At 51.0% G+C, this 12,249-nt stretch overlaps 1 protein-coding gene across 1 annotated transcript in view; it reads left to right on the top strand.

Moving 5' to 3' along the window:
* Positions 1 to 9,733: 9,733 nt before the first annotated feature.
* LHFPL6 (LHFPL tetraspan subfamily member 6) overlaps positions 9,734 to 12,249 on the top strand; it is a 141,494-nt gene continuing 138,978 nt past the window's right edge. Inside the window, exon 1 of the mRNA XM_086481910.1 lies at positions 9,734 to 10,118. Coding sequence (XP_086338036.1) covers positions 9,734 to 10,118 — 385 coding nt within the window. The remainder of the gene's footprint in view (positions 10,119 to 12,249) is intronic.

Raw genomic sequence — 12,249 nt, 5'->3', positions numbered from 1 at the left:
TTTTTCAGTCACTGAAGTTAACAGAAGCATTCATGTATGGCTATTGCAGCGTAAATTGACTTCAGCTGAAGAAACAAGATGGTTGTAAAGAAAGAGGAAAGACAACACTCACTGCATCAGTCAGAGAGGAAGGATGCATTGCGTTCCTGGATTTGGAGGAAGAGAATAAAAATTAATTCCCTCCTCATCACTGCCTCAGCTCCATTCTGCCTCATTTTCCTCCACATGGTTAAAGATCCAAGTGATGGGCAGTTCTTTAATATGCAGAGCTACCAGAGAGTCCTCTCTTCTCAGACATGAAAGTGGCTTAGCAAATATCTAGTTTCTCTAAGGACAGCTTATGGTGTACAATTGAGTGAAGGATATTTTTTTTTTTTTAAGAGAGTCCTTGGTTTAATGGTTAATTTCCCTTGAAAATGGTAAACTGCAAATTAAATGGCAAAAAGCAATTAATTATTGAAATGATAATATCCTTGTAAAGGTTAAGAGGTAATATAAATGAAGTTCCTGTGAGCACATTAATGGAATTACTATCTTCCCCCTTATAAGTGGCAACTGTAACGACCTTGCTAATTAGATTTTTCATTGGGAAAAGGAATATTGAAATATGTAGTTATATTGCAGAAGCACAATCTATGACTAGGTTATTTTGCTACAACATAGTACAGAGAGAACCCTTTTACATGCAGTGAAGAGCTCTTCCTAGAGCATGCAGCTTTTGGTGGAAACAGGAAACGATGCATTTGAATGACATAGGAGGAACAACTTGTAATTTGGAAGGATAACACGGGCCAAAGCAAAAGATTAACACAGGCACACAGGCCAAGATACACCTCTCTTCAGCTTGCTGCAGCTACCCTGTGAGCACGAGGCATGGCCAGAACATGATTCAACCCACTGTGGCTGGATAGGTGCTTATCGCTCCCCATGCACAGTGCAGGGCAGGTAGTTTGGCCTCTACAGTCCAGTCTCGGTCTCAGGTACTCCCTGTGCAGTATTTTTATTATGTGGAGGTGTAGGCATATATGTATAATACATATATGCATACCCATGTAGGTATATGAATGCTATATATACTGGATTTCCTATTGACAAGACTTTTAGAGATCTTTTACAAAATGAGCTTGGTTCTTCCCCCACTGAGAACATGTTTTGAATGTTGATACACCAGAAAGTGGGTACTATTTGGGTTTCAGCTGACAAGAGTTGGCATTACAATTTTTCCAGGAACGAACCCATGCAAGATTTCAGAGGTTCCATCCTCACGGAGCGCCTGAGATCGGTATGAACCTCAGGGTATGATGGGAAGGAAATGAGCTTCCACTTGTAAAACGAATTGGCCTTTGTTCCCAACAAGAGGATTTTCAGCTTTCCTTTCTAAAAACCCCAGAAATCATTAGCCTCATCCTTGGGAATGTGATCGAATATGGTGACCTAGATGCAGATGATTGCTAGAGCTCGGGGGGGGGGGAGGCAGCTCAGAGCCAGCGCTGCGGCAAAAGCCTCGGGGGGAGGACCACGGCGGTGCCTTGCGTCCCGCTCTCGGATACAGTCCGCGCAAACCGTGCCGCTGAAGTCACTGCTGCACATTCTGCAAACGCCCCTCATGAACCTCGAGACAGCAGCGCAGGGCGGTCACGGATCGCTCACAATTTGTGGCGAACAGAAACAAGCTCTGCTCCCCGCCCCCACTTTTCAGGCACAGGCCCTTCTCCATCTGCAGCCCGCACCGCACGCTTCGGGGGGGCTGGGGGGCAAGGACCAAACCCGTGTCGTTTCCAGCGGGCCCGGGGGGTGCGAAGCCTCCCCGCGGTGGCAGACCGGCCCGTCCCCGGCCCGGCCGCCCAGCGAGTGTCACTGTCGAGCAGCGCGGAGCTCCGCTCCCTCCCGCCGCGCCGGGGATAGCCCGGGGACCAGCACGCTTCTGGCCCCGCTGTGAAAGCCGATCCCTCACGGAGGCTTTAAATTAACAAGAAAAACCCTCTTGCTGTTACATGTGTCGTTAAACAATCTCGTTTCTCCAAACATGCACGCCACGAAGTGCGAGAAAACACCGTGGCAAGACCCGCTCTTTGTACGTTCCCTGCATCTTTAACAGCGTCCAGGGAAGACAGACGGATGTTCCTCTGCTAAATAAGATGCCACAATTAAATTATTTGTATTGGGTCTAGGCTGCCAGTAGATGAGCATTTCTTACTTCTTTGCTCGTTCATCATCCAGATGTTCCTTATTTTTTGCAGTCCACTTGGGAACAATGGAACTTTAGGATTGAATCATCCACGTTTTTCCTGCATTTGTGCAGCACTAAGCCAATTCCCTGCCGAAGGAGGACGGGTCTGGGACCTGTCATCCCGAAGCTCCGTCACCTTGGCAGTGTTTGCGAGGGCAGAGCAGGCATTCCTCCCTTCAGCCATGGGGCTAGTGCAGAATAAAACTCTCCGGCCTCTCCCACAGCCACCAGGCTCGTCAGCAACGGGACACAAAAGAGATAATCAGTAGCCTGATTTGCTGTACCTACTATTTAGAGCTTTGCAAAACACAGACCACCTGGTGGCTTTTATGTAATAGATGATAAGTAATAAATTCATAAAGATGAACAACATAAGGAGGGTTTATGACAAATAATAAAGGATGCTTCCCCATTTTGTTTTACATTGACACGTTGTTTGTATGTGTGTCCAGAGATTAAAAGACTGATGTTAGCAACAAGAGCATTATATCCAGTAAGACAACTGTCCTTCAGAAATGTGTTAAGTTCTGTTCATGAACTGTCAGCAGTAGGGTTTGTAAAATCCACAACTATGAGACCCACCATAAAAATAAGTAATAATCATAATACAGTATTGGAATGGAAGCGGAGAGGGGATCCTTTGTTTAGAGCTAAGTTCTTAGCCAGGATTCAGGTTTAGATGCGACAGCTCAAAATCTCAGCAGTCTAGTTCCACCCACAGTAGAAAACATGCAATGTGTTTGACTTGGAAGAGACACCATATGGATGTATTAGGATCTAGTGACTTGAATCTTTTTTCTTACCTTCCTCTGAGAAATGTGCAGGTGTTAGATTTGGGGTTCTCTTTTTCTGCCCATTTGGTTGATAGGTTTTTTCCATCTGCTGAGGATTGGACATAAATTCAGGCAAATATATTAATTATCAGATGATTTCCCTAACAGTACTTGTCTGTTTGGTTTTTAGTGATTGTATTTGAATAATTAGGTTGACTTTGTGTTGCTCCCAGTACATAGCCTCAAGTCTATTGTTGTGCCTACACCTTTCTTTTTCATTTAAAATCGAGTACAGACATGACCTGAAGATCCAGTTTTGTAAGATGCTCGGAACCATGTCAGCACAATCACTCTGCTACAGACCACACAAGAGAAAACCAGATGGTGGCCTGCAAGATAAAACCGTCTTGTTTCTTTTTCTTGTCAAAGACTGAAGAATGAGATGGAGGTTCAGTAGCTGCTTCATTTTCCTTGGGGTTTGGGAACATACGTACTCCCCTATGGCATTTTATACTACAGTGGATTGTCTTACAGCATATGCTGAAATGAAAGAGTCTGTGGCCAAGCCTGTGATGTGTATATTAGCTGGGATTGATTTCAGTACAGTGACAGGATTTTCTCTCTTTATTCTGCTGCACTGATTAGCTCCATCGAGTCTGTAGGGCCCCAGCTCTAACAGCAGCTTAGTCAATGGATGGGGGAGAAGAGAAATAGTGAAATCTATAAGGCTGTTTTCCCACCTCCCTGCTAGGGTAGTTTTCTGACAGCATATTTATGGGTGTTTGATCCAGTCCAACTTCCAGTGGTTCCAGCAGTGGGGAATCCGCAGCTTTAAGTCCCCTCAGCCAACTCTGAAGCTTTCTCAAGAGCAGAGTCTCTTAAATTTCAGAACACCAGAACCAATTTTAAAACCAGCTGGTATTTCAGTATAGACAAGACCCTGGGGACCAGGACTTTTGTTACCGCTTTGCTTTGAGGAGGTCTCTCTGCTTTCATGGTCACAAGAGGGATTGCAGATCCTGAAGCACCATGTAATAACTCCCTTTTTCTTTCAGACAGGTTAGATGTGGACTGAAATATTTCAGCTAACTTTCTGAGTAAAAATACTTCTAAGCACAATCTTCCCTGAAAGGGGCAGCAAATGTTGATTTAGTTGAAGCATGTTGAGTTGTAAACATTAGGAAGAAAACGGAATAAGAATTTGGAGGTTAACTTATACACACAATGTGTTTAATTTGTTTCTAATCAAAACAAAACTCCTTCTCTGACAAAAAATGGATTGTGAAATAAAGCTTATTTCCCTACAAGTGACTAAGTCCTGCAGCCAGCTTGCGGGGGCATTCAGAGACAGTTGGCAAGATAAGATGCTTCAGGAGAGATGCAGAATTCAGTGTAGTTTCCATGAGGGAATGCAGAATGGCAGCAGCTCAGGGAGTGAATGTAAAGGCCATATAAGGGAAGTAAATGAACTGCTGTAGAAATGCCATTAGCAAAGCAAACACTGACTTGGGGACCTTGGCATATACCATGGAAGAGATAAATTGCATGAATAAATGCATACTTGCTTGCTTCTCCCTGGGTTTACAAAGCCAGTTTTAACTGAGAAACTGTTTACATGTGTGAAACCGAAGTTTTTCCACAGTCATTTTAATGCCAAGCAATTTCTACCCATGTTGAATCCAAACGCATGCCTAATTTAGACACATTTATCACAGTTTCATTATAACCGAGGCCCTTGGCTAAGGAAAGAATGTCAGACTGGGTCTTCAAACAATTGTGGATTTAATAGCAGTACTCAATTCTTCTCTTTCTTTACATCAAGAGCGCAGGTCAGATGTCACTACGTTAGCTTAGTTTCCCTGTCATTTCAGGTGTTGGTAAAATGAATAGCAGGAGGTAAAACACCTGACTGAGCTAAGTGAAGGCGTGAGAGCGGTAAATGAAGAATGTCTACACTCAAGAAGTGCATAGCTCCTTGAAGAAGTGGAGACCTGAGAGCTGGTACATTCTCGGGGGCGGAGGCTTGGCACCAGGCAGACAGCTGATTTGAGGGGAGGGTGCTAGAATGGCATGCTGCGGAGCAGGCTGCAGCTCTCAGCCTTGGGAAAGTCACACCAGCTCCTCTTCTGCCAGCCACCCTGTGGGCACATCCACATGTGCGTTTTGGTGTGGATCAAGGGCACGCTTTTGAAGTGAAGCTCCAGATCATCCACACTTCCCACATATTGGTTTACCCAGCAGCGGTGTGTACACAAAGTGGATGCAGATGGCACTAAAGCAGAAGACAGGCACCAGGAGGGCATCTGATGCATTCCGAGTGCTCACAGGGCTCTCAGTCCATAGACCCAGGCTGGAGTGAATCTGAAGAAAAACCTATGGAAAAGTAAGAACATCATGCAGGTCCTCAGCACCACTGATTGGATCACATTACTTGCTAATATGGATGTATACTAGGTGGATATAGCCTAGAGGTAGTCTGGAGGGCATAGTTGTTTTGGGTGTATGCCTTCATTGTCTTCCTTGTGAAGCACATTATTGCATACATTCTAGCACTCAGCCTATATTTAACCTACTTTTTTGATTAGAAGCACTTTTCCTTAAAGAATACGTTTGAAATGTTAGGATGGAAAACTCGATCTTGCTAGATACTTTCCAATCCATTTTTTTATCCCTTGAGAAAATATGCATTTTCAGTAGCGTTCTGATTTTAAGACTTTGCATCATGGGGAAAAAAATGGAAAGTCTTATTTAAAAATCCAATAAAGTGGCTTTGTAATTTAATTCTGAACATGACTGTTGTTACTATTAAACAGTGTAAACACAGACTGAGTGCAATAAACCTCACTTCCATTTAGCATTAATAATATTAGTGCAATAAACCTCACTTCCATTTAGCATTAATAATATTAATGATCAGTACTTAAATCACATGCCATGTTCCAGGACTGTAAAAGAAACATTACCAAAGAGATTTTGCATGTCTAGTGCTGACATAATTTAAACCTGGCATAAAATTGTCTTCTGTCTGAAGGAATTTATTCAAGCTGCAGGGCGGAGAGGAAAAAGCAGAATAGGAAATCTCTCTCTCTCCCAGGGACTCTGTGCGCTCCTCTCCCCCAGAAGGCAACCCCTCCTCAAAACTTTCCCACTTAAGACACTCTGGGAAAGGACTGGCGCTCCTGTCTGTCCGCTTGACCTAACCCAGCCGGGATGAGCTGCTTGGTACTCTGGTCACATTTACTCTCGCTGTACACCAGCTCCTGAACTGTTGCGATCAAAATGCTGGATCAGCAGCTTGCATGCACACACGCACACACACACACGCTTCTTATCACACGCACACCATCAGGAGATTAGCCCATATTTTCCCATGTAAGGGCTGCAGCCTTCCCCCTTTCCTTCTAACGCTCCTTCCCCGCCGGGTTTTTCCTCCTCTTCTCTCCTCTCCTGCCCTTTCCTCCCCTCCGTCCCCGGCTCCGCCGCCCCACGCACCCCGCAGGCAGCCGCGGAGCCCAGCAGTGCCGCAGCGCTCCCGCCGCCCCCGGACCGACCCGGCCCCGGGCGGTCTCGGGGAGCCGTGACCCGCCGCTGCGGCCCCCGGGAACCGAGACCTACAGCCCCACCGCCTCGGGGAGCCGGCTTCCACCCCACACGCTCCGACCTCTCCGAGCCAGGACCCCCGCCCCGCTTCGGGAGGGCTCCGGGAGGTGCCCCCCACCCCCCCCCACCCCCCCGCACCCCAGCCCCGGCCCCGTCCGCGGCCCCGCAACTGCGCCGTCCGCGGCGAGTCCCGCCCGGGTAGGCGGCGGCGGGGGAAGGGGGAGGAGAGGCGGCGGAGTGCGTTGCCTCCCGAGGAATCAAACGGGGGGAGAAAGGAACGTGCGGAGGAAGGGAGGGAAGGACTGGCCGGGCTGGGGAGGGTCCCGGTCCCAGTCCCGCCCGCCCCGGAGCTCCCGCGTCGCCTCCACGCCGGGACCGCGGGGAGAGTCGCTTGGGGCGGCCGCCACCCGCCGGCCCCGCGCCCATGTGCTCCCGGCAGCCGCGGCGGGCAACCCCCGCGCCCGGCCTGTCAGTAAGTAGCCCTTCGCCTCCCTGGCACCTTGCCCGGCCCCATCCCGGCACCCCCGGACCCCTCGTCCCCCCTGTTCCTCCCAGACCCCGGCCCTCCCGCACTCCCTGCGCGGCGGCATCCCCTGCCCCTCCCGGACCCCCTGCACCCCCTTCCTCTCCCGGACCCCTGCCTTCCCGCACTCTCTGTACTCTGCATCCCCTGCATGACTCCGGATCCCCGAGCCCGCAGAACCTCCTTCCCCTCCCCGACTCCTACTCACCCTGCGCGAACACATCCCCTGCACCCCCAGACCCTCTTACCCTCCTGGATCCACTTCCCCGCTCCGCCACCCTGCCGGGCCGCATGCCTTGCCCATTCCACCGGACCCTCCAGACTCCTCTCCCCAGCCCTCCCATCCCCTTGCCTTCCCGCATCCTACCCCTCCCGGGCCCCCGTCCTTCCCGGATCTCCCTGCCACCCTGGACCGCTCTCCCTTCCCGGCCCCCCTGTCTTCCCGGCTCTCCGTCCTCCTGCCCCGCCGCCCCCCGCCCCGGATCCCCTGCCCTCCCGGCACCTCTGCCTTTCCAGCTCTTCCCCGCCCTCACCCCTCGTTCTCTCCCGGACTCCCTTCCCCTCCCAGCCTGCTCCTCCTGGACCCCCTGTCCTTCCAGACCCTTCCACTCCCGCATCCCCTGCCCCTCCCGGCCCCCCAGCAGCCCTGCCCGTCCCTCCCCCGTCCCCCTCGCACCCTCCCAGCCCCGCGGGCGCGGCGCCCTCTCGCCCCGCAGCCTTCCCCTCGCATCACCCCGGCGAGTTTTGGTTCCCGGCCGCCGCCTTCCCTCGGGGGGAGCCGGATCTCTCCGCCGCCCCCTCCTACCCCCGGAAGGGGGGGGAGCGGGGTTTCGGGGCCGGAGGGGAGAGTCCGCCTCCCCGGAGAGCGCTCCGGCTGTGGGCTGGCAGCCTCCGGGGAGGCAAAGCTGCTGCCCCGCCGGAGCATTTGCAGGGTCCTACCCCTGGAAGCCTCCATGTTGTCCCCTATTTCCAGCCGTACCTCCTCCCCCGAATCAGGGAATGATCTTCCCCAAGTGCCGTGACCCACTTTGCCTTAGATCTTGGGTGCCACGCAGATTCTTCTCCAGAAGATGCCTCTGGAGGGATGGAGGCACCCTATGCCCCTCTCCCAAGTTTTTATCCCCAGGGGGTTGGTATTTTGCAGGTTGAAAAGCATTTCTGTGGATAGGCTACGAGTAGATAGGTGTGTACTTCTTGAATAGCACCATAGGCCTTTTTTGACATTATAGAAGAGACTTCTTAGTGTTTTAAAAGTAAACAAAACTTTTGTGTGGTGCACATGCGTGATTTCACTTACGGACGCTTTCTCTAGATTCCCTCCTTGTGCTGAAGTAGTGTTAATTTTATTGCCTGTACATGAATTGAATTCACTGATTGGTGGCTAATCATGCTTAGGAAAAAAAAAAAAAAATGCCCTGTAAATAGCTATCAGAATTAATTTGGCAGCAACTGTGAGAAATGATCACAAATTTACAAATGCAGTTGGAGTAATGATTCAGCGTGGATTTAGCAAGAAATATCCCCTCCAACCTCTGGGAAGCAGTGTGTAGGTTCCTATGACAGTCAAATGCACTTGGTCATACTGGTACTGAGCTTAGAGGCTGGGAGTTGTCCGAGAAGGATGCAGAGGGTTAAGGCTCCTGGGTTTGAGCTGGGAAGAGGCAAAGAAGTGAAGGAGCTGGGCTGAGTGAAAACATGAATATTAAGAGAGACCCCTTAATGTGTTTTAGTCATGTGCTGCTTGAGGTTGCGTGGGGGTGAATCCAAAAGATGTGGCAGTGTCTTCACCTACCAGGAGCCCACCTGGAGCTGGGGTTACTGGCACTTCTGGACATCAAGTGATAAAAGCCTCCTTTTGCACAGGGACGCCAACAACTTAAGGGAGTGCTGGAAAAAATATCATCTCGTAACTCTTCTCCGGGGGTGTGTTAATGAGGTTTACCTCTGCCACAAGGGTGTGATCTTGAAAAGCCTTAGGCACAGTGAGCGGTTTTGCACCGAAGATGTGGGGCCAAATATAATGGGAAGTATGTTCCCCAGGCGTCACTGGAGGAAGGCCCAACTAGCTAAGAATAAACAAGACCTCACCTTTTTTCTCTATCGGTATGGGAAAGACTGAAACATGCCGTGGAGAAAAGTGAGTAGGCAAGTACACGGGGAGCCCCTGAAGGTGGCTGCAGAGTGTTCCTGGATGCGCGCAGCAGCCTGTGCTGGCTGGGCTGCCTCGCACCACTGTTCCACTGTCCCCAGCAGCCAGTATTTCTGACAGCGATTCTAGTGGCTGCTCGTAAGAGTGGGACAGAAAAGTGAGATATCTTAGTAAATAGTCCTGTAAGAAGGAAAAACACTCTAGCAGGTAAACATTTTTTCCTAATGTCAGTATTACTGAACTTGTATTTTTCTCCTTTTTTTGTGTGGTGTTATTTAATTAGGAACCTTTGACTTCATGATGGGAGGAAACATCCCCCTGGCTATTACGACCCGAGCTTCTCCTAGTGTGAGGATTTGTCAAGCCTGAGAGACTCCGGATTATCCATAAACCTCCTCTAAAATACACATCTGCTTTTCTGTCTCCCCATCGTGAGGGATCTTGGAGCAGATACAAAGATGGCCTCCAGCCTCACCTGTGCCGGCATCGTCTGGGCCTTCCTCTCCTTTCTCTGCGCTGCTGCCTCCTGTGTGGGCTTCTTCATGCCCTACTGGCTCTTGGGGTCTCAGCTGGAGAAGTCGGTTTCCTTCGGCACTTTCCGGAGGTGTTCCTACCCGGTGCGGGACGAGAGCCGCCAGACAACCGTGATGGTGGAGCAGTGTGGCCGCTACGCCTCCTTCCAGGCTATCCCAAGCGCTGAGTGGAGGATCTGCACGGTGGTGACGGGCCTGGGCTGCGGGCTACTCCTCTTGGTGGCCCTGACGGCGCTCATGGGCTGCTGCGTGTCCGAGCTCATCTCCAGGACCGTGGGCAGGGTGGCAGGAGGCATCCAGTTCCTGGGGGGTAAGTGCTCGTGCAGGGAGGGGATGGGAGTGTCCAGGCTGTCAGTTTACGTGTGGGGAGATGCCCTGGTGCTTTGGGACGAGGAGGGAGTGAGTCAAACTTTCTGCTGGTGAGAGAGACCACTTGGCTCCCGCCATGGTTGAGCTGGTTGTCTGGATGCGGCCCAAAGACTGTGGGCACTCTCTTGTGCTTCAGTCCCTGCCTGGTCATTGTGCAGCCTTTGAGAGTTGCATGGAAAGTTGACCTCTGTGGGCCAGCATCTTCGCAATGGTTTTGTGGGCTGTAGTTTCCAGCAGAGCTCAGGGGTGGAGATACCTGGAGAAGCGTGAGGGCTGCAGAACCTCATAGAGCATTGCAGTTTTGCAGAGCAGAGGCTGTGTTAATGTGGGAACAACCTCTCTTCTTTCTCCTTCCTACCCCCATCACTGGCACAGTTGCCTCCACCTCTGTCTCTGCATCTGCGTGGATCTGGCAACAAGTCTGTGGCCCAGGTTTGAAGTGGGGATTGTTTATCTCTGGGTGGAGGTGGCCCACCATCTCCCAGGAGGAGACCCACTGGGCTGTCTGACCCACGCTGCTTGCTGATGGTGCTGCAGCTTTGTTGAGTCCATGGGCTAGACAGCATGTGGGAGAATTACCTCCCTCCCTTTTTTTTAGCTTGTAATTGTATGGAGTATTTGAAGGGTATGAGACAATAAACAGGATCCTCAAGCGTGTTTTTTATAGGGCAGTTTTCCCAGTAAATCATCACTCTCTTGTCATCAGTGACATGCAGCTCAGTGGCACTCACTTTTGCCTGGTGCAAGCACTCCAACGCCCACAGGTGCTTGCCCCTGTGAGGGGGCGTGTTTCTCCGAGCTTTGGGTGCCGGGGCAGCGCAGGCTGGGTGCCTTTGGTGCCCCACAGTGTCTGGTCCCAGCCAGGCTCCCTGGCTTGTGCCCTGGAGGAGCAGACTGCAGCGGGACCCCCACCTCTTTCCCTCCCAAACAGAAATTTGCCCTGCAAAGGCAGTCCAGATACATCCCGAGTCTGCAGCCCTAAGGAGGCACAAGACAAAAACTCCGTTACTGTCCAGCTCGGCGCAGATAACTAAGGCAAGGAAAGGGCCCTGTGCCAAGCCTCTGGCCAGGCGATGCCAGTGTAGCTCTCTCCTGGCTGTGGGGAGCCCTGCCTCCAAGTTTTTTAGTAGTTTCTGCGTTCTAGAGCAAGCCGACCCTGTCACTTCGCCCTTCTGTCAGCTTTGCAACCCACAGACATTCCTGTGTTTAATCTGGCTGACAATTTGAAAGTGCAGCAGCTGCTGGAGAGTTAACTCTGCTGGGAGCTGCCGCTTCTTGAAGCCTGCTCCATGATACAGTTGCAGCTGGGCAGCCGGGGGATGAAGGGTATTTTCGGTTCGGTGACACTCTGCAAGTCCGCTCAGTCTGGCTATTTTCACTTAGAGCCATCACAGGCTTGTGCTTTAACCACCCCCCTCTTTCCAACTGCTGGCTTGGCTTGTCTGGTTTTAATTTGCATTTGGCCCCTTTCTCCTGGTCGTTGCTCCCCTGCCTGCCTGCGGAGTGGGGCTGGCCGTGCCTCTGTCTGCTTACGGCCACCCCAGCAAACACAGCAGCTCCAGCAGTGGGCAGCCGGCTGGGGGACGAGGGAGGAACCCCTCTCCCTCATGACACTGGTTGGGGCTGAAGGTGTGCAGCCTTCTACAAGGTGGGATGGTGGCTCCTGTGCAGGGAGGTGAGAGGTCCCTTGAGACCACACCATGGCCACCCCTGGAGCTTGTCCTGGCTGACCTGGCAGCATCCCATCCCACCTGGAAGGGCATGAGCAGGTAGTGCGTGTCCTTGGTAGGTGACAATTCAAAGAAATGTGAACTTGTCATATGAAACAAAAATTGCCAACAACTTCACTTACAGTTCAGAAATCAGTTACACAGCATGTCTAATTTTCCCCTCTACTGGCTTTTATGGTTGTCTCTCATTTCACTCAGCACTGCTGGAAGTGTGTAAGAAATTAGCAAAGTGAGAACCCGTAATTTCTTAAGCTATGTAAAACCCAACTGTGGGGACACGAGGCAGAGGCCAGGTGGTGAAAGCCAATAATTTGGATGAACCGAAGGGACATATTAGGGTAG

The sequence above is a fragment of the Leptosomus discolor genome, chromosome 1, assembly GCF_034619465.1.
Source record: "Leptosomus discolor isolate bLepDis1 chromosome 1, bLepDis1.hap2, whole genome shotgun sequence".
NCBI classification, from domain to species: Eukaryota; Metazoa; Chordata; class Aves; order Leptosomiformes; family Leptosomidae; genus Leptosomus; species Leptosomus discolor.
Note: the sequence above shows the minus strand (reverse complement) of the source record. Positions and strands in the feature narration are given on the sequence as shown.